General features: G+C 44.3%; 1 protein-coding gene across 5 annotated transcripts in view; it reads left to right on the forward strand.

The window, feature by feature from the left end:
- The window catches only part of LOC120048141 (phospholipid-transporting ATPase 11C-like), a 69,492-nt gene extending 54,762 nt beyond the window's left edge, over positions 1–14,730 (forward strand). Inside the window, exons 19-30 of one of the 5 annotated variants that reach the window (XM_038993869.1) lie at positions 96–362; positions 606–777; positions 1,026–1,128; positions 1,249–1,394; positions 4,471–4,530; positions 6,487–6,614; positions 6,785–6,986; positions 7,069–7,172; positions 7,328–7,484; positions 9,794–9,893; positions 12,677–12,708; positions 13,064–14,730. In XM_038993869.1, the coding sequence (XP_038849797.1) occupies positions 96–362; positions 606–777; positions 1,026–1,128; positions 1,249–1,394; positions 4,471–4,530; positions 6,487–6,614; positions 6,785–6,986; positions 7,069–7,172; positions 7,328–7,484; positions 9,794–9,889 (1,435 nt within the window). In that variant the 3' untranslated portion in view covers positions 9,890–9,893; positions 12,677–12,708; positions 13,064–14,730. Of the gene's footprint in view, positions 1–95; positions 363–605; positions 778–1,025; positions 1,129–1,248; positions 1,395–4,470; positions 4,531–6,486; positions 6,615–6,784; positions 6,987–7,068; positions 7,173–7,327; positions 7,485–9,790; positions 9,894–12,676; positions 12,709–13,063 lie in introns of those variants that run through there. The other 4 variants (XM_038993868.1, XM_038993870.1, XM_038993871.1 and 1 more) reach the window with 4 other exon arrangements.
- The last annotated feature ends 10,908 nt before the right edge of the window (positions 14,731–25,638 follow it).

Here is a 25,638-nt window from a genome sequence, read left to right on the forward strand (position 1 = left end):
TCATTCTCTCTGACGCACCCCTTTTCTTATCTTTTCACTGCAAACTGCCACTCATCATTCACGCTCCCTCTTTCTCTTCTTCCCTCTGTCGCCAGGTTGCAGGAGGAGGCAGCGGAGACCATGGAGGCCCTGCAGCGGGCTGGCATGAAGGTGTGGGTTCTTACGGGGGACAAGATGGAGACGGCCAAGTCCACGTGCTACGCCTGCCGGCTGTTCCAGAGGGGCACAGAGCTGCTGGAACTGACGGTGCGAACCCTGGAGGACGGTGGGAGGAGGAGAGAAGAGCGCCTGCATGAGGTGCTGTTAGACTACCACAAGAGGGCAGTGCAGGACACTCCACCGGTTAAGACTGGGATCACCAGGTCAGTGCTAAGTCTAGGGTTGGAGGTTTTGAAGGAGGGTCGTTGGAGTTACTTACAGTACAATGTTACTACTATTGGTCATTTTATTGGTAGTAAATTGATAATCATTGGTAGTAAATTGATGATAATTTGTCGTAAAATGATAACAATAGTGAATAAATTATAATGTCTTGGAACTATGAAATAGTTTTGCTCTCGTTTCGATTTGTCACAAGAAAGCTCTGCGTTCTCTTTCCCTCCCAGGAGCTGGACTTCAGCTAAGCAGGACTACGGCTTCATCATAGACGGAGCCACTCTGTCCTTAGTGTTCAACTCCTCTCCTGACTCCAGCCACTACAAGAGTCTGTTACTCCAGATCTGTCAGAACTGTACCACTGTGCTGTGCTGCCGTATGGCTCCCCTACAGAAGGCCCAGGTGAGGCGACGTCACGGGCTCTTGCTGATAGATTAAGTAGATTTAACTGTAGATGGCTACATTAGTTAAAGGTAAACCAGGTTGAGGTCTCACAACAAAAAATCTATTTACCCACATTATACCTGGTAATGATATTACAAATGGCTGAATACGTTTGTATCTAGGCATCTTGTTTCTAATGCAGAACCAAGTGGGATTTAATGAACTTTTTTTCCTTACTCTCTTTCCGCTCTCTCGTTCCTATGTAGATCGTGAACATGGTGAAGAACTCTAAAGGCAGCCCTATTACCCTCTCCATCGGAGATGGAGCCAACGATGTCAGTATGATCCTGGAGGCACACATTGGCATCGGTAAGACGCTGTGATATCACTATAGATTCAAATTAGGAAATGTTTAATATTGAAGTTGTTTCAAATTAAATTCAGTTGAGATGCAAAAGTGTGTGTTTTCCCTGATCTTCCGTGTCTCAGGTATAAAAGGTAAAGAGGGTCGCCAGGCAGTGAGGAACAGTGACTATGCCATCCCTAAACTCAAGCACCTGAAGAAACTGTTACTGGGACACGGGCACCTCTACTACGTTCGGATCGCCCACCTGGTGCAATACTTCTTCTACAAGGTAGGGGGCAGCACCGAATGTAGGCACCATAACTTAATGTGCTTATGTTAACTGAGGATCATAAGTATTGGTCACATCAGATGAGGTCAAGGTTCGGTCATTGTTTGGAGCTATAAAACCTAATTCTGTGTTGCTGCCAAAAGAAAAAGCATTAGATATGAGGATTATGTGGAAGTAATATGCAGGGATTTTCCTGCCATTTTAAAACCTTGGGCGGGCCGCCTAAGCGTTTTTTCTGTAAGCCTAAATCCAAAGTGTAAAATAAAACATTTGTTAATTTTCTGGATGTAAAAACATTTTGTGTCAAATGAAACTACTTTATATCTGGTTTTAGTATGTAGAAAAGATAATGAAACTACATATTTTTTTAAATAATATAATCTTTAAGAACTACCAATCACCAAAATAAAAGCTAGACAGTCAGGGTGAATTGAAAATTCCATAAACAATGAATTTAGCAGTACTGATTTTGTTATTATCTTTGAGCAAAAGAACACCGAATTAGCCATGGCGAATTGCAGGAAAGTAGCTTTAAAACTTCTTGCCACTATAGGGGGTGCTGTTTCGCATTAGCATAATTTGCTCTACAGATTAAACGGCTTCCTACTCAATTCTTGCTCGTACAATATGCATATTATTATTATTATTGGATAGAAAACACTCTAGTTTCTATAGCCGTTGGAATTTTGTCTCTGAGTGGAACAGAACTCCTTCTACAGCACTTTTCATGACAGGGAGTCAGATTTCAGACATCTTGGCCCCTGATCTGGGGTCGGTTTAAAGGTCCCTGTAAATGCTATGGAGAAACAGACACTGCTTACGTCTTCCCCTGGGTGTCAGTACGTGGTGACGCTTTGAATGGAGTCGATTGCGCAATCAGGGCCTGTATAAAACAGCAAATACCGGAAGTAGCTTCCCTTTGCTGCCTGCGCCTGACGCACGAAGGACGTCGGACTCGCCTCCTTCCAACCTGTTGTTTAGCCAGTAATATTTCTCCGGTCATGTTTTTACTCGTTATAGGTGTTAAAAACATCATAAGGTAGTTAATTTAAACCGTTTTATAGCAATTTATATCCGTTTAGTGCGATTTTGAGGCATTTCTTTCTGAGACACTTTGAACCGCTGGGCACGTTTCCAGTTCATGCCGAACGTTAGTGGGCATTTCCACATGGCAAGAGGACAGCTTTCGACCAAAAGACGATTAGACCCAAGAAAGGATTCATTGCCCAAGATTCTGATGGAAGAACAGCTCATAGTAAGAACAATTTATGATGATAAATCGTGTTTCTGTCGAAAAATGTTAAACGCTTATGCCGCCATTTTGTTTTGTATAGCTTCGCTTGGCGCAACCTGTATTGAAAAGTAAGGATAATTTAAAAAATGTAATTCAGCGATTGTATTAAGAATTAAATTGTCTATCAATCGCTGTCCACCCTGTATTTTTTAGTCAAGTTTATGAGTATTTATGTATAAGACTAGATCACTGTCTAATATGGCGCACGACATTTTCTGACCAGCTGGGCTACTTTTCTCATTGTCTAACCATGATTTTGGTGGCTAAATATGCACATTTTCGAACAAACTCTATATGTATGTTGTAATATGATGTTACAGGAGTGTCATCGGAAGAATTCTGAGAAGGTTAGTGAAAAAATTAATATATTTTGGCGATGATAACGATATCGCTCTCTTTGGCTTGAATCAATGGTCGGGTAACGTTTGCATATGTGGTATGCTAATATAACGATTTATTGTGTTTTCGCTGTAAAACACTTAGAACATCTGAAATATTGTCTGAATTCACAAGATCTGTGTCTTTCCATTGCTGTGAGTTGTGTATTTTTAAGAAATGTTTTATGATTAGTAATTAGGTAATACACGTTGCTCTGTGTATTTATTCTAGTCGAGTTGTGATGGTGGGTGCAATTGTAAACTATGATTTCTACCTGAAATATGCACATTTTTCTAACAAAACCTATCCTATACAATAAATATGTTATCAGACTGTCATCTGATGAGGTTTTTTCTTGGTTAGTGGCTATCAATATCTTTATTTGGCCGAATTGGTGATAGCTAGTGGTGGAGAGAAAAAATGGTGGACAAAGAAAAATGGTGTATTTTGCTAACGTGGTTAGCTAATAGATTTACATATTGTGTCTTCCCTGTAAAACATTTTAAAAAACAGAAATGATGGGTTTATTCACAAGATCTGTATCTTTCATCTGGTGTCTTGGACTTGTGATTTAATGATATTTAGATGCTACTATTTAATTGTGACGCTATGCTAGCGATGCTAATCAGTGTGGGGGGGGGGGGGTGGGGGGTGATCCCGGATCCGGGGTTGAGGCTCGTGAAAGGTTAAAACGGCAACATTTTCTCTCCGCTTCATGGAGAACTGTGTAGAATGGCAGGACGTTGGCGTAAACATGCTAATATTTCTCTACACCACCATGATGGGGGCCTCTAAAATGTTATCGTAAATTCAGCTGAATAGAGGATGTGAGCAGAGTAGAGTGTGTGTCATTTGACTGGAGCGGATTTTCAAAATGTTGGCGCGGCAGTCTTCTTGCTCCAATTTCACCATGGTACTACTCAGCCATGAACTCTGGGCATGCTCTGCCCAGCATTTTCCATTTCCTTCACCACTGTTCTTTTTAATTAGGCCTATTCTGTTGTATTTATTTATCCTACCCCACCGCTAATGTGCAGAGATGTTGATATGAGTCGACCGAGAAATAGATCACACAGCCTGTGTAATTTGATAGCAAGACGACGAATGAGTCCAGCAGCAGCATCGGACCCGTTTAGATCTTTAAATAGGCTATTGCAAAAAAAATTGAAATAAATAAAGAGTAAGTTTGTAACTGTGCTAAAGTTGTATCAACTGTAAAATGTTAGCTCAACAGAGCCACAGATGTACTGAGTAAATCTTTCTAATGTTGATGAAGGACACTGCTCAAGCCCATGTGATTTAGATGACACCCAGACACCAAAGTTCTCCACCACCAAAGAACATGTCCATTACCTTTTGATGTGTCTAACCTCAGGTTCCTTTCCCCCTCTCACTTACTTACAGAACCTCTGCTTCATCTTACCTCAGTTCTTGTACCAGTTTTTCTGTGGATCTTCCCAGCAAGTGAGTACTGCACCTCGTCCTGCTGAGGCCCCTCGCCTCTCTCTGAGATTCAAAGATTCTCTAAACATGAAATAGCAGAGTATCTCATTGAATCCCAGCACCTTCTCCAGTCTACGCCCATATTCTTTCCCTCTGGTTGACCTGACACTCCCTCTCTCCTGGAGTGGCTGCAGTCTTATATTTATTTATATATATATATATATATATGTGTGTGTGTGTGTGTCGACTCATTCCAGGGTATTTCTTTATTTTTTACTATGTTCTACATTGTAGAATAATAGTGAAGACATCAAAACTATGAAGTAACACATGGAATCATGTAGTAACCAAAGTTTTAAACATTATATATTCTTCAATGTAGCCACCCTTTGCCTTGATGACAGCTTTGCACAATCTTGGCATTCTCTCAACCAGCTTCATGAGGTAGTCACATGGAATGCATTTCAATTAACAGGTGTGCCTTGTTAGGTTGTGGAATTTCTTTCCTTAATGTGTTTGAGCCAATCAGTTGTGTTGTGACAAGGTAGGGGTGGTATACAGAAGATAGCCCTATTTGGTTTCAAGTGCAGTCGCAAAAACCATTAAGCGCTATGATGAAACTGGCTCTCATGAGGACCGCCACATGAAAGGACGACCCAGAGTTACCTCTGCTGCAGAGGATAAGTTCATTAGAGTTACCAGCATCAGAAATTGCAGCCCAAATAAATGGTTCAGAGTTCAAGTAACAGACACATCTCAACATCAACTGTTCAGAGGAGACTGCGTGAATCAGGCCTTCATGGTCGAATTGCTGCAAAGAAACCACTACTGAAGGACACCAATAAGAAGAGACTTGCTTGGGCCAAGAAAACGAGCAATCGACATTAGACCAGTGGAAATCTGTCTTTTGGTCTGATGAGTCCAAATTTTAGATTTTTGTTTTCTAACCGCCGTGTCTTTAGGACGCAGACTAGGTGAACGGATGATCTCCGCATGTGTGGTTCCCGCCGTGAAGCATGGAGGAGGACTTGTGATGTTGTTTTGCTGGTGACACTGTCTAATTTATTTTGAATTCAAGGCACACTTAACCAGCATGGCTACCACAGCATTCTGCAGCGATACGCCATCCCATCTGGTTTGCGCTTAGTGGGACTATCAATTGTTTTTCTACAAGGAAAATGACCCAACACACCTCCAGGCTGTGCAAGTGCTATTTGACCAAGAAGGAGATGGATGGAGTGCTGCATCAGATGACCTGGCCTCCACAATCACCCGACCTCAACACAATTGTGATGGTTTGGGATGAGTTGGACCGCAGAGTGAAGGAAAAGCAGCCAACAAGTATATGTGGGAACTCTTTAAGACTGTTGGAAAAGCATTCCAGGTGAAGCTGGTTGAAAGAATGCCAAGAGTGTGCGAAGCTGTCATCAAGGCAAAGGGTGGCTACTTTGAAGAATCTAAAATATATTTTGATTTGTTTAAACCTTTTTTTGGTTACTACATGAAACTCTTGCATGAGTAGGTGTGTATGTATATATGGCGTTCATATTACATGCACGTTATATATACAATATGACTAGTAAATCCCTTGGTTACATCAAGTAAGTCTTTGCCATTTTAGGCAATGTATTCATTCCTTTGGCACATGTTTAGCTCTCGCAGGAGAGGGTACACACCTCTTAGTATACACAGCTAACTTCTGATATGTAAACTCGGTCTAAGCATCTCCGTTTAAAAGATTCCCCCCAGCTTAGACCTGCTCTCTCAGAACCGTCTGTGTGCATATATCAAAGGATGTCCTCGGCATGTAGCCACACAGCAACAGGCTCGACGCTATAGAGACCTCTTCCTGTGTTAGGTGGTGGTTGTGTGTTTGCCAATGCGTGTGTGCGAGAGTGAGCTCTCTCCTCTCTGTAATTAACCCCTGGGTTCCCAATCCCTCCTGCCCCCCCCCTTTCCTTCCCCCGTCCTCCCCAGCCCCTCTACGACGCAGCCTATCTGACGATGTACAACATCTGTTTTACCTCAATGCCTATCCTGGCCTACAGCCTCTTGGAGCAGCACATCTGTATGGAGGTCCTGATGAGCAACGCCACCCTCTACAGGTAGGTCCGGGAACTACACTATTCATTCTGCACCTACATAGAAAATGCACTAGCTATGCTTCTAGTGTGATAATGACAACACAAGCAAGTGGTTTCAACCCTCCGTCTTTGTGTTCTTGTGGTCCTCCCTTCCTACCGTCTTTTCTCTCTCTCTCCTTTTCTCTCCTTAGGGACGTAGCAAAGAACGCCATGTTGCGTTGGGGCCCCTTCCTGTACTGGACCCTACTTGGGGTCTACCAGGGCCTCCTGTTTTTCTTTGGGGTCCGCTTTCTCTTTAGTAACCCCGCCCTGCAGGACAATGGCCAGGTGTTTGGGAATTGGTCGTACGGAACAATTGTTTTTACTGTCCTCGTCTTCACCGTTACGCTAAAGGTGAAGCACATTTGAACTTAATAGTGTTATTGAAATACATTTTCAGGCCAGTGATACCACTTTCTTCTGTTTGTGGTTCTAGCTGGCTATGGACACTCGCCATTGGACGTGGATCAATCACTTTGTCATCTGGGGCTCGCTGGCCTTCTACATGTTCTTCAGCTTCTTCTGGGGAGGAATCATATGGTGAGGACGGGATCATCTGACACATACGTCAATCAGTGTTAGTGGTGGGCTGGAGCAAAAGCCTGCTCGTTGTGTAGTGCTCCTGAACCGTGGTTGGTGACCGCTCTATTTGGACTGACCTGTGTGAATGTTGTTAACTCTCTCCCTCCCGTCAGGCCCTTCCTTCGGCAGCAGCGTCTCTACTTTGTGTTTGCTAACATGCTGAGCGCTGTGTCGGTCTGGCTGGTCATCATTCTCCTCATCCTGCTCAGCCTGCTGCCTGAGATCCTGCTGCTGGTCCTCCGCAAGCCGCGCTGGCCCCACTCTCGACAGGTACTGTACACACACACACACACACACACATCTAGCTCTCGATCTGTATATCGTTTTGATGTTCAAGGGAAAAACAACTGTTCCAAACACTTCATAGTAGTTTTCCTGTGTTCGTATCCTTCATCATTTCTACGGGCTATGACTTGCCCTTTATGTGTCAGATGCTTAGATATTTCTGTTTATGCATTATAACAGTCTCATAATTGACATTTTGTCCCTGCAAGTAGCCGTTTGTGTCTTCTTGAAGATTCGGGCATGCTTGACAGAGCCCATCGCTCTAAACATACATTAAAGAGCTCCTCCATAGCGGTCTGATTTGTGTTGTTGACATGGATGGAGATCAGAGGAATAATCTAATTTCCCTCCCCTCTGAGGCCAGTATCCCTGGTATAGCCTGTCTCTTAACTCCCCAATAGGCAAATTAGTTATCCTTCAAAGTATTACTAACGGTGTGATGACTCATAATTTGGTTATTCATTTCACAAGTTATATAATATTATCACTCAATAGATTTTTCAACCGACATATCCTCATACAAATCCTTTTTTGTATGACCGATTTATATGTAAATGTTTGACATTTACATTTACCAATGAACGATACTGAACAAAAATAGAAACTTTACATGCGACAATTTCAAAGTTTTTGCTGAGTTACAGTTCATATAAGGAAATAAGTCAATTGAAATGAATTCATTATGCCCTAATCTATAGATATCACATAACCGGGCAGGGGCACAGCCATGGGTGAGCCTGGAAGGGTTTAGGCCCACCCACCGGGGAGCCAGGCCCAGCCAATCAGAATAAATGTTTCTCCACAAAAAGGCTTTATTACAGACAGAAATTTCTGGGATCTTCTATTTCAGCTCATGAAACATGGGACCAACACTTCACATGTTGCGTTTTATATTTTTGTTCAGTGTAGATATAGGCACACACACACACACACACACACACACACACACACACACACACATATATGGGTGCGCTGTTATTTGTGCACCATGGAACTCTATCACTTCTATGGTTCAAAGACATGTAATAAAATGTCATTTATTTGTAGGTTGTTTCTGCTAGCACGTAAAATAAGTTAACATTTCATTTAATTCAGGCCAAGAAAAGTTACATTTAACCCACAATACCAATACACTTCTAATGGCAAGAGTCTAACCTGATACCAATGAGGAACATTGTTGAAAGTTCTAGGGCCTCGGCAGCAAAGGCCAACCCTCTTGCCGCACTTATCTCCGATGCTCTGTTTTAATACATTCGTTCTACTCTTTTTCTCCCTCTGTCTCACTCCCTTTTATCGCCTCTTCTGTTTCTCTCTTTCTATCCTGCCTGCTTTGCCGCAGATCAAGCAACGGCTTCCTTCGTCGGGAACGTCCACTATCTTCATGCTGTCGCAGACCGCCAGCACTCACAGCTTCTCCTGGAGTGACTGAGGTCTCTCTCTCTCTCTCTCTCTGTATGCTCTTTACCTCCTCTCTCCTCTCCTCCTATCTATCCTGTCCTGCTTGCCAGATTCCTCCCTCTTCCTGCCTTTAACATGACTCAGGTGGTGTCCTATAACACCCAGCATCCGCCCTCCCTTGACAGGTTAGGCCTTCTAGAGGTTCCCAGTTTAGATCATAGTGATGTTAAATGGATGCTATTTTTTTTTTTGAAGGTTCTAACCGCTGTCCAGACTGGGTGGTACCATTTTGCTATGCCAGGACAATTTGAGAATCTTTATGTAAATGCTGGATTGCCCAATGCCCTGCCTTCTGTCACTTACCCAGCAACTGTGGTGTTTGGTTTGGTGCTGAAATCATGGCATCGTACTATGTCTACTTCAGTATGTCCGAGTGCATCGGTCATTGTGTCTTAGCTGCCTGTGTTGCCCCTGTGCCTGCTGTCTCTGCATGCCTGTCCAGTTGAATGCGGCACGCCAAAACATGAGGTTAACCTGCATGCCAGTGTGCCCCAGACAACCCCATACCCTGGACCCCACCACAACCGCAATGGGCCACTACAGAGATGTGTGTTGCTCTAAATGCGTGTCTGAAGTCAGAAGTATTTGGAAGGCTGTACCAATAATGTGTATTAGCTTAGTTTGGCCTTTTATAGAATAGAGATTAACAGCACTTAAACAACGTGATCTTCCTAAACATTGACTTGTCCCTCCTGACAAACATTAGGTTGAGGAGAGCGTATTCGCCAGGGAGAGTATGTGTGTTTTAAACGACATTACATTGTCCACTTGCTGTCTTGTAAGTCTCTGTCAGCACCGAGGTGTCATTAGTGTCTCTTGCCTGACCCTTCCAGAAGAAGCTGGTGATTCAGTCGGGCGAGGGGGAAACCCGCTCTTCAGCCAGGCCCCTGCTAATGCGAACCTTTTCAGACGAGTCCAATACTATGCTATGAACAGGTACCAGCCCCAACTCTGCGGCCTAGTTAAACCAATCAGATAACCCCCTTGAAACAAACCCTTTAGCAGCCTATATCTGCCGGGGCCCATTACCCCTTAACTGTAACCAGAATCCAGTATTCTACTCCAAATCCTGCTTTCTGTGCCTTCAAGAATGAGGATCCTTTTTTAAGAACTCGGTTCAGCCCTCTATCACTTACCATAACCCATACTTCCTGTGTGGTGAACTCTTATTGGTTGGCTGAAAAGTGTGTTCGTCATAATGTCTGCTTCATATTTTGCTTGTGATATGTGTACATACAGGTAACTGCCAAAATAAAGGAATCACTTGAGTAAATGAGGGATACAAAGTATATTGAAAGCAGGTGCTTCCGCACAGGTGTGCTTGCTGAGTTAATTAAGCAATTAACATCCCAGCATGCTTAGGGTCAGTTATAAAAATTCCCAGTTATCCATTATTTTTGCTACCATGGCCAGAAGAGAGCTCAGTGACTTGTAAAGATGGGTCTCAAAGGAGCGTAGGGGGATTACTGCATTTTTTTTTAAATAAAAAAAAAAAAAAGTTTCGTTAGATTAAATAATCCGGTTTCCCTGAAATGCATTGTGGGTTGAATGCTTTAACACAGAAGAAAACAATTAATCAATGCCCCATGATGGTAGTGACTGCCCATTACAGTTTTAACCATTTATTCACATTGCTTTAATATATACAGAAATATTTTATTTGACTTTATTATTTCATTCCAAGTCATCTTATCTCTAAAGAGCTACTGCTTATGCTGTCTGACAAAATCACTATTTTAGTAGTTCTTCAAAGTAAATAAGGCAAACTTTAATGACTGCTGAATACCAACTATCACACTTGGATCATATATTTTCAGGTTGACACCTTGCAAAGCAACTGCTCTCTATCCCCCTCAATCAAGCATTCTTCTATCTCTTCTCTCCATGTCTGACCCTCACAATTTTTTACATTTTATTTAACCTTTATTTAACTAGGCAAGTCAGTTAAGAACAAATTGTTATTTTCAATGACGGCCTAGGAACAGTGGGTTAACTTCCTTATTCAGGGGCAGAACGACATATTTTTACCTTGTCAGCTCGTGGATTCGATCTTGCAACCTTTTGGTTACTAGTCCAACGCTCTAACCACTAGGCTACCTGCTGCCCCTAACCTAATGTAGCAGGTGTAAAATAAACACAGACCGGACACGTAGGGACAATGGATTGTAGTTAATTATCACGTTTTCTGCTCTAAACTATTTAGAATATTTGCTCGTTGGAAACCACAACTCCTTACTGCGTCGCACAGTTTGGCCTTGATCTGATTCATCTCTAGAGAAACTGCAAAATATTGACATTGAGCTCACAGGGAAAAAATAATTTAACTGACATTAGTCAATTAGTTTGAAAACCAAAAAATAACCAACATTTCAGATAATCGCTCAGCATGTGTCTGGCACCATATCTCAGCCCAATTGAACACTTCTGGAAGATTCAGGAGCGGCGCCTGAGACAGTGTTTTCCAACCTCAACAAAACCTCATTATGGAATTTCTCATGGAAGAATGGTGTCCCATCCCTCCAATAGATTCTGAAGTGTCTGGAACTCTATCCCAGGGATGGAACTGTGTCGGGGTCTCAACTTACTGTTGCGAGTTAGAATAGTAGAATACACGAGGTGCAATTTCAAAATTGGTTGAGCATCAGCAGTAAGTCCCTGATTTAGTCAGTCAATTAGCCCATGTCAGCAATTCTTTGGGGGGGGGGGGTTGCTAAATTGGTTTTGTGGCCAGCTACCTAAACTTGTTATCATGGTCGAATTACCTGCTGTGGGGGACCCCATTGATTTTGTAAGTCAGTCTCACTCTGAAATAATATTAAAAACTGCAAACATTTCTCACTAAAATGTTTTGCTCACAGTGGGGGTGTATGGATTTGGGGTCACAGACCCACGAGCAACTGCGACCCCTCATGATGAGTTTATATATTGTGTCCCCCGCCCCATGAAAGTTGCCCATCCCTGATCTGTATCAAGGCACATTGAAGCTGTTCTGATGGCTCGTAGTGGCCCAATGCCCTATGAAGACACTATGGTGTGTCCTTTAATTATTGCAGTTACCTGTACATGTGTACATGCTGTACGTCCTTATGGACAAAGTTAAGTCAAAAGATTTAGATTAACATTCAGTCAGTTGAAAGTTTAAGGCGTCGCCAGGACAATGATGAATGCTCCTTTCAGCCTCCAAGTAGACGAACTGCTCATTGTGTCCTTGCATGTGCTCTTTTTAATGATTTCATGTTACCTTTTTGAAATAAAGTATCAAGTCTCCCGTGGATGGGGATTCGTTTGTGTGCATGTTAAAAGGGTGAATGTGAGTAAGTCTGTTTTGGTTTTTCTTTCGGCTCCATGTATGTAATTAAACATTGCAGACCTCGCCATTTTTATTTCTCCCCTCATGGCGTTGTCATTTATGTGGTGGTTGTATTATACTTTTTTTTTTACCCTGGTTGCATGTGCAATAACATGCTTGTGTGTCACTGGCGCCTCGTGTTTTTTCATTTGCAAGTGCTTCATTCTAAGTGGCGACTATCGAGCTTAGCTGACTGCATGTTATGCCATTGCTTTGCCAGGTATATTAAATGTTGAGCTTACTACGTCAACGAACTGACCGTCGTCTGAGGGGTTGGGTTCCATTTATTGGAATGGCAGTGAAGTGTTAACACCAGGCTTTACGCTCCCATCCCTCATCTTCATTTAACCTGTTTATCTGTTCTTCCCAGCCTTCAGAGGACGGACTCCTACAGACATCCAGGTAAAACAAGGGGCTAATCTCGCATGTCTAACCCCTCGGTTATTGCTCATGGTCATGGGTGTCTTGGGTTCCCGTCACTTCACCAGAATCCTGGTTGATGATCACGTTCAATCAGAGCAATAGACATTCAATGATAGATTCCAGCTGATCTCTGTTTTCAGGGGAGGTGTGTCCAATCGATTTTGTCTGGGGGTATGTTGTCAATTCTCCCCGTCAATCCTATCCTTTTAATGCTGTCGGTGTCATGGTGTGGCTGGGTCTTGCAACCATCCAGTGGTTGGCAATTGGCAGGAGCAGGTTTCTGTTTATAGAGGTGGACTGACTTCTGTGTGTGTGTTTTGTATGTCCTCTCCAGATCGCTGCCGTCACGCCCTTGTCCTACAAGCACCTGAAGGAGCGGGAGTAAAGGGCACAAAGGAGGATCAACTACCCTGCCCATGGCACTCTGGCTGCCTGAACTTTTGCCTGATCTAAAAAGAAAATGGAAAACAACGTAATAGAAATGATAATAGACCCAGGGATGACTCCAGCAGTGTTTTGACTGAGTGTTTCACTGCTCCCTCCGTCCTTCCCCCTCTTCCTGTTTCCCTCTGCATGTCTGCAGTGCAGATTGCTGCACCACCGGCCCATGCAGCACAGGCCATTTTTACCACGTTTTTACTGGACTCTTCAAACATGAGAGGCATGAGTTTCCGGAGTTTATTTTTCTGTCCTTTGAATACTACGATTGCGGGGGGGAAATGCGTACACAGCTGCCTTGTCAGAAGTACTCCTACGGTCGGCTGTGTTCTAACATGCAGCCACACCTCCACTGTCCCAGAATGATTCATCTGCATGAAACTAAGGAGGCCTCATGAATGCCACATTCCACTTGTTGTTTGTATTTTTCTGCAAGGTTTGTATTATTTTTTTTAAGCAAATGTCACCTAACTTTCTGAAACAAAAATTCCACTGCACCAGATCCAAATCATAGTTTATAAGTTACATGATTCCAATCCAGTCAAGTCCAATGCAAACAGAGCATATTCACTCAGGGCAGACTGCACTGAACACAGGTTACTGGATGTCTTCAAAATGTCTTTGCCTTGAATACTGAGTGTTTAGAGCACAACCCCCTACTGGGTTAAGTCTCTATTTTCCCATCTCCCCAAAGTGTGTGATGAATCGAAATGACTGGTAATGAGTTGTGCTTGCCAACATTTCTACCTGGTTCGGTGTTTGTTGCATGACTTGAATCTTCCCACCTTAAGGCCGGTGATCGTTTAAGAAAATCCCAAATGTATTGAAAATTAATATGTGCTGTGTATCGCTTAACCTGTTTGAATATCTAAAGCTTGATGCCAAAAATGTGTCTGAGCTGGGGAGATGCAAGTGTCATGCCCAGCGCCGTCCAAATGATTTCAAACTATGTTGCTGAGAGAGTGTGTGTATCTGTGCCCAGCAGCACAATTGTACTGGATGGGAATCATGGCCTCAAAGCAACCTGTGTGTGTTACATTGAGACACGTTTAACCAGGATACCTGGATCTACCTTGTACATTTAGCATATGGTTGTCATGACCTGTCCTCTAAAGGACTTCAGGGGTTCTGTGGAGTGCGCACACACCTATGGATCCAAACATGCACTAAAAGCCTAAAATGAGTGATATATGTCCCATTACCAGTTAGTGTTGTTTGTCAAAGGTGTGCTGATGTTGGTGGGTAAAGATCCCAACTTCAGACTTCCTCTTTCTTGTCACCATAGGTAATGCCACTGAGGCTTTCTACCCACCTGCTACCATAGATGTTCATGTATCTCCATTTACGATGTCTGAGATGGGTTTCTTACAGAAAGACGGTTCTGACTTCTAGCGTTAGTGCTTCATACATTCCATTTCTACATGCCATGATTTTGAATCACTTTTAGACACTATATGGGAAGATGTTTTGGAACATGTGAAAATCTATTTGACATATTTATTGTTCTGTGTAATTTTACTCACATTGTATATTTTTATTACGTGAATCTTTTTTGTTGTTGTAGCGAATGATCAGCGTTGTGCTTCTTCAGTATGCCTGTGTCACTTCAGACCAGATGTGTGCCCAGTGCTAACCCATATCATCTGTATCTCGCACACGCACCCTGCAGGTATCTCCTACCTTACACCTCTACTATATCCTCTCCCTCCACCGGTTTGGTCGCAGGTCAGATCAGAGCACTGGTTAGATCAGTTCAGTCATATCCAGGCTTGGAATGGAGCTTCTTCAATGTTTACGAAAGAGGGATATGCCTGGGAATAGGTGTCCTATTGGCACCTCTTTAGTCTCTTAAATGCCATAACAGGTCGTGTACAGCCCTCATGTAGCTATTACAGTATCTCCTCATATGATGATTAGCATCACTGATGGTTGTAGTTCCTAAGTTGAGTATCCTTAGTCCAGATGGGCTCCATTCCAGCTCCTTAGTGGTTGGAGATACTGTAATAGCTACATGAGGGCTGTACATGACCTGTGACATACTGAACATGTGCAGCCTGGTGCCCCCTCCCCTCTGTCACACTTGGCAGAATTAAAGACATGGCTCCCATGCCAAATGTGATTTACCGTACTTCCATCAACCTCATATTTAACTTAACTTTCAGTTAAGAACAAATTCCTATTTTCAATGACGGCCTAGGAACAGTGTGTTAACTGCCTGTGTCACATACTGTACCATCTTGTGGAGGAGAAAATGATATATTTACCTTGACTTCAAGGGTCTAGAGTTTCCAGAGGGTTGTCTACACCAGATGGCTGTAATACGGGGAACTCTTTGTAACGTTTCCTTTTGAAACACTAAAGCTATGAGGAGTATGGACTGTGCTCAGACTAACGTGAAGACGCCGGTGGACTTTCACCTACCTGGGCTCTGTGTCCTAGGTCAGTCGGGTAGGAGGAGGACTTTCTGTATGTTTTAAAAAACAAAAACAAACCTTTAACATTACATCAGAGATGCTATTTTAAAATGCTTTAAAAAAGTATTGGATACTCATGTTTGGCCTGACAAAATATGTAAAATAATTGATTGTATTTTAAATGCAACCTTTTTCCAGCTACTTTTGTAAGAATAATCAAAAAGTCCAAAAAAAGCACGAGAGGCTGGGTGAATGTGGAGAATGACCCTGTCCGCGGGTGACTGCTGTGGTGGGGTGCCTTAGGTTCAGGCGGGCACAGTCTCCAGCCTCGGCACTCTAAACGTCCGATCTGAATGTACCACTTTAAGACCAGTATGTTCAACAGTTTTTCTGCAATAAAACACTGTTTTGAAGAAAACTTGTTCTGTTTTTATGAATGAATTTGTGGTATGTTAGTCATCTTGTGTATCAACAAGCATACTAAGATAGGTCTGTTGGGGGAGGGGGGGTGTGCGGTGCCAGACTAAGCAGATACTCTGTGGTAATGAGGTAGATGAGAGGCTTAACTGGAACGACCGTGCTGCGGCTGAAGGCTAGAGCCCCACGGTAGAGTTCAGACCACCGCCAACTGCACCCCGCCACTCAACCTGCCACCACAGCACCACCCGACACACCTGGGTTTGTTTGTATAATTGTGTGTACTGTACTCCCTCTGTGGATATATGTGTACATTGTGTGCCTGAGTCCTGATCGATTGAGGGGAGATGAGTGAAGCGCTGTCACTATGTGCACAATGACACCTGTTCATGTTCCTGTGTCTTTTGTTTGAATGTGTCTGTGTGCACTTGCATGGGCAGAACAATTTGTTGGCTTAGAGCAAGGGAGAATAATGTGCTGTTTACTATGCCTCGAATGACGCATTAACGTGTAGCACATGGTTCTGTGTGTGTATCAGAAGGTTAAGTAGGATGGCGCATTAAAAGTAGCATGTTCCACCTCAAAAAGCACGAGAGAATTCGACATCCGTCATCTCGGATTGTTCTGAAATCGTTTGTTAGATACAGATAAGATTAGCATTCCTGCAACATTATTTTGTTGAAATACAGCATTATTTGATCTATGTTAAATTAAGCTAATTGATTGCATCCAAATTGGCCATTTACATTTATAGGATTTGTATAATATACAATAAATATACAGTTGAAGTTGGAAGTTTACATACACCTTAGCCAAATACATTTAAACTCAGTTTTTCACAATAACTGAATTTTAATCATAGTAGAAATTCACTGAATGTGAAATGTCAGAATAATAGTAGAGAGAATGGTTTATTTCAGCTTTTATTTCTTTCGTCACATTCCCAGTGGGTCAAAAGTGTACATGCACTCAATTAGTATTTGGTAGCATTGCCTTTAAATTGTTTAACTTGGGTCAAACATTTCAGGTAGCCTTCCACAAGCTTCCCACAATAAGTTGAGTGAATTTTGGCCCATTCCCCCTGACAGAGCTGGTGTAACTGAGTCAGATTTGTAGGCCTCCTTGCTCGCACACACTTTTACAGTTCTGCCAACAAATCTCCTATAGGACTGAGGTCAGGGCTTTGTGATGGCCACTCCAATACCTTGACTTTGTTGTCCTTAAGCCATTTTGCCACAACTTTGGAAGTATGCTTGGGGTCATTGTCCATTTGGAAGACCCATTTGCGACCAAGCTTTAACTCCACCTTTTTCCTCCAAACAGTTCTATTTTTGTTTAATCAGACCAGAGGACATTTCTTCAAAAAGTACAATCTTTGTCCCCATGTGCAGTGCAAACCGTAGTCTGGCTTTTTTTATGGCGGTTTTAGAGCAGTGGCTCCTTCCTTGCTGAGCGGCCTTTCAGGTTATGTCGATATAGGACTTGTTTTACTGTGGATATAGACACTTTTGTACCCGTTTCCTCCAGCATCTTCACAATGTCCTTTGCTGTTGTTCTGGGATTGATTTGCACTTTTCGCACCATAGTACGTTCATCTCTAGGAGACAGAACGTGTCTCCTTCCTGAGCGGTATGACAGCTGCGTGGTCCCATGGTGTTTATACTTGCGTACTATTGTTTGTACAGATGAACATGGTACCTTAAGGCGTTTGGAAATTGCTCCCAAGGATGTGGACTTGTTGAGGTTTTTCTGAGGTCTTGGCTGATTTTCTTTTGATTTTCCCATGATGTCAAGCAAAAAGGCACTGAGTTTGAAGGTAGGCCTTGAAATACATCCACAGGTAAACCTCCAATTGACTCAAATGATGTCAATTAGCCTATCGGAAGCTTCTAAAGCCATGACATCAATTTCTGGAATTTTCCAAGCTGTTTAAAGGCACAGCCAACTTAGTGTATGTGAACTTCTGACCCGCTGGAATTGTGATATAATCTGTAAACAATTGTTGGAAAAATTACTTGTGTCATGCACAAAGTAGATGTACTAACCGACTTGCCAAAACTATAGTTAGTTAACAAGAAATTTGGACTTGTTGAAAAACGAGTTTTATTGACTCCAACCTAAGGGTATGTAAATCTCTGACTTCAACTGTGGTACTTAACATCAGATATGGGACCAAACTTTTTACTAAATATGAGTTAAGACATGAGGAATTCAAAGGAATGGTCAAAAGCCACCAACGAACCCCCCCAACATCCCACCCCCAACAATGAGTTTATATAGTATCAGTTCTCTGTCTGACAAGTAGTATTTTTATTTATTTAACTACGCAAGTCAGTTAACAACAAATTCTTATTTACAATGACGGCCTACTTGTGAAGCCCACCCCTCCCTTAACCCAGACGACTCTGGGCCAATTGTGCACCGCCCTATGGAGCTGTTCAGAGTATTGCTTCTTCATCCTGTGTAATGTATTCCCAGTGAATTTGGTTAAAAAAAGTTAGAAGATTTACTGTCATACCTTGCCAATAGACTGTTTACAGGGTAAGAGAACCGAAGAAACCGAGAAACAGTCTGGGTGACTTATCCCTTTAACATTGAGGGGGATTCTTAAAATGTATCACTTAATAGCAAGAACAGCACCATCTAGTGCTCAGAACCTGGTATGATCAGGATGTAGGATGGGACATAAACCTAACAGCAGTGACTAATTTCTCTGAACAGTGGGGGGTGGGGGGGGGGAACATCACCAAATTTACTGAGAATACATTACATAGGATGAAGAAACAATGCTCTGAGCCGCAGCTCCATACTACTTGTCAGCCATAGAGAACAGATACTGTATACTCGTTGTTGGGTTGGGTGGGTGGTGTTTGACCGTTTGTTTTGGATTCCTCATGTCTTACTCATCGTTAGAAACAAAGTTGTCCAAATCGGATGTAAGGTACTATATTTATTAAATAAATGAGTCAATTACATTTAAAATTGCCAATTTGGTTACAATCAATTAGCTTGATGTTTCAGAAATCAAATTATATTTGAACAAAATAATGTTGCAGAAATGCTAATGTTTCTAACCATACAAGACAATTGTCATGGCTTGCTGAAATGACATGGAATGACTCTAGTGTCCGATAGCCCAGCATGATACTGTATGCATTAGGTCAGTTATTCAGAGCTGTGCGGCATCAGCCCACATTCTGCTACAGGAATCTAACGGCCATTAAGACGAGGAAAACAGAAAGGAGGAGTCTTAAGTGAGCGAGAAAGTTGGGAGGGAGTTGGCAGTGTGTCAGGACTGGAGCCACTGTGCCTCGGCAGCGGCAGAGCTGACGCACTAAAACCCAGACGGGGAGGGCACACAGAGAGAGAGAGAGAGAGAGAGAGCGGGCGAGAATCCCCAGTGTCCATACGGATGGGGCAGTGTTTATTTTGACGTGGCAGACTGGATTTCATTACGGGTTAGGGGCTTCAGTTTAGAACAAGGCACTCCCCCACTGCACTCTGGATGTGAGTGTGTATTTCTCTCTCTCTCTCTGTCTCTCTGTCTCTGTCTCTCTCTCTCTCTCTCTGTGTGTATGAGGGAGAAGTGCTTCGTTGCAGCAGGACTCTGCCTTGTACACAGTAGCCAAAAACCTACCATATATTTCACTTCTTCCTCTGTGCGGTTCTGTGGATGCGCTCGATGCGGCTCAAGGTGACTCAGGATTCCCGAGCCAGCGCCAGGGAGCATCCGGACTGGATCCCTAGACCTCCAGGGACAAGTGGGCTGAAGCTTCCTCTCTACCTCCACCTGGAAGTGGAGTTGGACTGCGGAGAGGACCGTAGGATATTCGGGAGGATGTGAGGCCTTGACAGCAGCCGTTATCCACCACCAGGCCTACTAGTGTCCAGTCCAGCCCTGTGGGGGGGCAAGGGAATGGGCCCGGTTTCACTGCAGGTGGAGACTGAACAGGAGCAGAAGCCAGAGGGAGAAATGGAGTGCTACCATAGCCTTCTGCAGGCTGGCTCTCAGCTGGAGAACACACTGCAGCGTGAGTACCTCTCCTGTACTGCCCTTACATCACCCCCTCTCACTGGCATACATATCGTGGTATATGGAGACATATAATACAATGTTAAGTATGGTATATGGAAACATAACGGTGTCATAATAGAAACTATTTCAAGCATAATGGCAGTTTAAGGTCTATATTGTGTGTTATTGATTGGATGGTTTCTGCTGCATTCCAGCAGTGGGTCCCAACGTAGCCATGCAGGGATTAGTTAGGGGATAGTTTTCATCCATAGCGATCATACGTAGAGGAGATATTTGTAAGTACACTCCACATCTGGGTGTGTTTGGTGAAATGCCAAACAAACCGTTCCGTCAGTGAAATGTAATAAAAAATAGATGTATTGTGTGACTGAGTTGATTAGGGAAACTATCAAGGCAGAGTTCTGTATGGTTGCTCGCAGCTTTTTGAAGTCTAGTCATAAGGGCAGCCAGATGGACAGATTGGAAAATGAAATAATGAAAACGAGTGGCACTGCATCCCTGTCACGGCCCAGATGCTACAGAAGACAGACAAGGTGATAAACATTGCCCATGTCTTTTACACCATTCTCCTCTATCCTTTAGTTTCTATTGGAATCAAGTGCATGAGGAGGAAAGGGCTATTTTCTTTGGAGATGTAGTGACAGTTTGTTGGACTCAGTCTGGGTACTGCTCCTGGATGGTGGTGATTTGTAGCTGTAGTAAACTGGATTCTCTACTCTGTAGAGGACTAGTAGGATTGTGTTGGTAAACCCTCTTTGGCACTGCTTTGTTGTTGTGGAGCCCTGCTAGCTTGTTTACTGACCCTGTACTTCCCCTGGGAAGCGGGGTTGTCCCCGACCCTGTCCCTGTACTTCCCCTGGGACGCGGTGTTGTCCCCGACCCTGTCCCTGTACTTCCCCTGGGACGCGGTGTTGTCCCCGACCCTGTCCCTGTACTTCCCCTGGGACGCGGGGTTGTCCCCGACCCTGTCCCTGTACTTTCCCTGTGTGGTGGTGTTGTCCCTGTGTGGTGGTGTTGTCCCTGTACTTTCCCTGTGTGGTGGTGTTGTCCCTGTGTGGTGGTGTTGTCCCTGTGTGGTGGTGTTGTCCCTGTGTGGTGGTGTTGTCCCTGTGTGGTGGTGTTGTCCCTGTGTGGTGGTGTTGTCCCTGTCCCTGTGTGGTGGTGTTGTCCCTGTCCCTGTGTGGTGGTGTTGTCCCTGTCCCTGTGTGGTGGTGTTGTCCCTGTACTTTCCCTGTGTGGTGGTGTTGTCCCTGTACTTTCCCTGTGTGGTGGTGTTGTCCCTGTACTTTCCCTGTGTGGTGGTGTTGTCCCTGTACTTTCCCTGTGTGGTGGTGTTGTCCCTGTACTTTCCCTGTGTGGTGGTGTTGTCCCTGTACTTTCCCTGTGTGGTGGTGTTGTCCCTGTACTTTCCCTGTGTGGTGGTGTTGTCCCTGTCCCTTCCCTGTGTGGTGGTGTTGTCCCTGTCCCTGTGTGGTGGTGTTGTCCCTGTCCCTGTGTGGTGGTGTTGTCCCTGTACTTTCCCTGTGTGGTGGTGTTGTCCCTGTGTGGTGGTGTTGTCCCTGTACTTTCCCTGTGTGGTGGTGTTGTTCCTGTACTTTCCCTGTGTGGTGGTGTTGTCCCTGTGTGGTGGTGTTGTCCCTGTACTTTCCCTGTGTGGTGGTGTTGTCCCTGTCCCTGTGTGGTGGTGTTGTCCCTGTCCCTGTGTGGTGGTGTTGTCCCTGTCCCTGTGTGGTGGTGTTGTCCCTGTCCCTGTGTGGTGGTGTTGTCCCTGTCCCTGTGTGGTGGTGTTGTCCCTGTCCCTGTGTGGTGGTGTTGTCCCTGTCCCTGTGTGGTGGTGTTGTCCCTGTCCCTGTGTGGTGGTGTTGTCCCTGTCCCTGTGTGGTGGTGTTGTCCCTGTCCCTGTGTGGTGGTGTTGTCCCTGTCCCTGTGTGGTGGTGTTGTCCCTGTCCCTGTGTGGTGGTGTTGTCCCTGTCCCTGTGTGGTGGTGTTGTCCCTGTACTTTCCCTGTGTGGTGGTGTTGTCCCTGTACTTTCCCTGTGTGGTGGTGTTGTCCCTGTACTTTCCCTGTGTGGTGGTGTTGTCCCTGTCCTTTCCCTGTGTGGTGGTGTTGTCCCTGTGTGGTGGTGTTGTCCCTGTACTTTCCCTGTGTGGTGGTGTTGTCCCTGTACTTTCCCTGTGTGGTGGTGTTGTCCCTGTACTTTCCCTGTGTGGTGGTGTTGTCCCTGTACTTTCCCTGTGTGGTGGTGTTGTCCCTGTACGTTCCCTGTGTGGTGGTGTTGTCCCTGTCCCTCGTGGGAGTGTTGGCTGTGTGTGAAGGTAATGGGGACATTGGGAGGGAAAAGGCCATCCTCCGGAGGTTCTATTTTTACCAGGTGGAGTTTGCTGGAGGCACTGCAGTATGTTTTATATCTGACCATGGAAAAACCTGCAGTACGTTTTATATCTGACCATGGAAAAACCTGCAGTACGTTTTATATCTGACCATGGAAAAACCTGCAGTACGTTTTATATCTGACCATGGAAAAACCTGCAGTACGTTTTATATCTGACCATGGAAAAACCTGCAGTACGTTTTATATCTGACCATGGAAAAACCTGCAGTACGTTTTATATCTGACCATGGAAAAACCTGCAGTACGTTTTATATCTGACCATGGAAAAACCTGCAGTACGTTTTATATCTGACCATGGAAAAACCTGCAGTACGTTTTATATCTGACCATGGAAAAACCTGCAGTACGTTTTATATCTGACCATGGAAAAACCTGCAGACGGACACAGTCTCACTCTCACACACAGACACACACACAACTGATCAGTTACCTGTAAGTTTAAATCTTCACCTCCCTCCACCTGGTTGTATTTTAACATGTCTATAATTTACTTCTGTGTGTGTGTGTGAAGAAACAATGCATACAGTGTTTCCAATGAGTTGTGTGAAAAATGTATAATTTTAAAGCCCCAGAATGCTTCCTGCAGGTAATCCTGAACCTTCACAGTAAGTAATGTGGTCTTTAGGCTGAGAGACAGGTCCATAGCGACGCCATAACACACCTCTTCAACGATACCTGTCGGCACATGATAAACAGACTCCAATTGGTAAGAGGTATGTTTCATATAAAAAGTAAGCTCTGTCTGTGCAGTTGTTGAGCTATAAAAATATATCTGTCCAAGTTCACAACAGAATATCACAAATTAAATTTCATTTCCACCCACATTAGCTTTGCTGCATATTGATGCTAGGGCAAAAAGAGCAGCTTGAAACCTAAATGATAAATCGGACAAATCACGTTCACATGTGCCCAGATGGTCGTGTGAGGAATTTCCTCCAACACTTTCCCTCTCCGTAGCCCACCACTATAATCCCCTTAACGCTGAAAGCCCTGGTTGGTTAAAAAATATCTGCTGACTTCAAACAGTCATGGCCCTTGTAAATATGTGTGTGTGCGGTGTGTGTAAACCTGAGGGACTGCATGTGTGTGCTTGTCTCCCTATGTCTCAAGAGCTGTGGACAGCGTATGCAGTATATTACTCTCTCTCTCCACACAATGTAGCCTCTGAGCCATCAGTGACTGTTGGCTGAAGGAAGAAGTCTCTGCCCTCATCAGACCGCCCAATATGCCCATGTAACAGTATAACTTTAGTACGTCCCCTCGCCCCGACCTCGGGCGCGAACCAGGAACCCTCTGCACACATCAACAACAGTCACCCACGAAGCATCGTTACCCATCGCTCCACAAAGGCCGCGGCCCTTGCAGAGCAAGGGGCAACACTACATCTAGGTTTCAGAGCAAGTGACGTAACTGATTGAAACGCTACTAGCGCGTACCCGCTAACTAGCTAGCCATTTCACATCCGTTACACTCACCCCCCTTTCAACCTCCTCCTTTTCCGCAGCAACCAGTGATCCGGGTCAACAGCATCAATGTAACAGTATAACTTTAGTACGTCCCCTCGCCCCGACACGGGCGCGAACCAGGGACCCTCTGCACACATCAACAACGGTCGCCCACAAAGCCCGCTAACTAGCTAGCCATTTCACATCCGTTACACCCACAACCTGGCCTCATGGCATGGGCAGTGCCAGTCATGTGTGATAGCACTGAAATTGACTGGCTGTCTGGCACCCTTCTTGTCAGGGTCTTACCTAGGCAAAATGTGTCCCATGCACGTCTAAATGACTCAATCCCTTTGCAGAGAACAACTAATTAAATTCTGTTGATGATCATCTATTTGGGGGGGGGGGGGGGGGGGTTCTTGAGTAAATGAGCACGGGAATAGAGGGAGGAAAAGAACCAGAATCTTGTTGGACTACAACAAGCAAGTAGTGCCAGCTACCGCAGGTTGGCTAATTCTCAGCAAACGACACAGGACTATCACAGATCAACCACTACAGTATGTCATCAGGAGGGACAGGATGCCTGGCCAGCCCTGCTTTACCCTGAGCCTTTAATCTGTCCAGCTGTCTGGGAGTCTGTCTCAGGACCCACTTATGCTTAATAGGGAATATCATTTTCTGGGCCAGGGCAGAACAAACACAGGTTATTTGCGCTTTGAAGCAGAAAACACTACTCAGTGAAGTCACCTGACTAGGCTTTGGTGCTTGGATGCTTTGATGAATCAAGTCGGCGGGAATAATTATTTACTAGCTGTGTGGCTGCAAAATAGAAGGCGTGTTTTGGAGGCTGGGTGTGTTGTGCAGACATCTTGTTTAGCATGCCAGGCAGAGACCGAGTGGTTTACACCATGTGATGAGTGGTGCAGAGTGCTGATTGGAGAGGGGCCGTGGCGGAGTCTCGTCCTGGGATCACAGACTAGCACGCATATTAAAAACACTGCAGCCTGCCTGCCTGCAGCACAAGCATTCTGCCGCGGCTCTCCTGTATAGTATAATGTCTACAGTAAGGAGCAGGCAAGGCGGCTGCAGTGTGTGTGCTGTTAAGTCTCTCAGTACTGTTTTGGTTGCATATTATCATACAGTGCATTCAGAAAGTATTCAGACCCCAAGACATTTTCCACATTTTGTTACGGTACAGCCTTATTCTAAAATTGATTGAATTGTTTTTTCCCTCAATCTACAAACAATACCCCATAATGACAAAGCAAAACCAGTAAAAAAAACAACAACTGAAATATCACATTTGCATAAGTATTCAGACCCTTTACTCAGAACTTTGTTGGCAGCGATTTCAACCTCAAGTCTTCTTGGGTATGATGCTACAAGCTTGGCACACCTGTATTTGGGGAGTTTCTCCCAATCTTCTCTGCAGATCCTCTCAAGCTCTGTCAGGTTGGATGGGGAGTGTCGCTGCACAGCTATTTTCAGGTCTCTCCAGAGATGTTCGATTGGGTTAAAGTTCGGACTCTGGCTGGGCCACTCCAGGACATTCAGAGCCTTGTCCTGAAGCCACTCCTGTGTTGTTGGCTGTGTGCTTCGAGTTGTTGTCCTGTTGGAAGGTAAACCTTCACCCCAGTCTGAGGTCCTGAGTGCTCTGGAGCAGGTTTTCATCAAGGACCTCTCTGTACTTTGCTCCATTCATCTTTCCCCTAACCCTGCCTAGTCTCCTAGTCCCTGCCACTGAAAAACATCCCCACAGCATGATG

The sequence above is a fragment of the Salvelinus namaycush genome, chromosome 5 (genome assembly GCF_016432855.1).
Source record: "Salvelinus namaycush isolate Seneca chromosome 5, SaNama_1.0, whole genome shotgun sequence".
Lineage (NCBI taxonomy): Eukaryota > Metazoa > Chordata > Actinopteri > Salmoniformes > Salmonidae > Salvelinus > Salvelinus namaycush.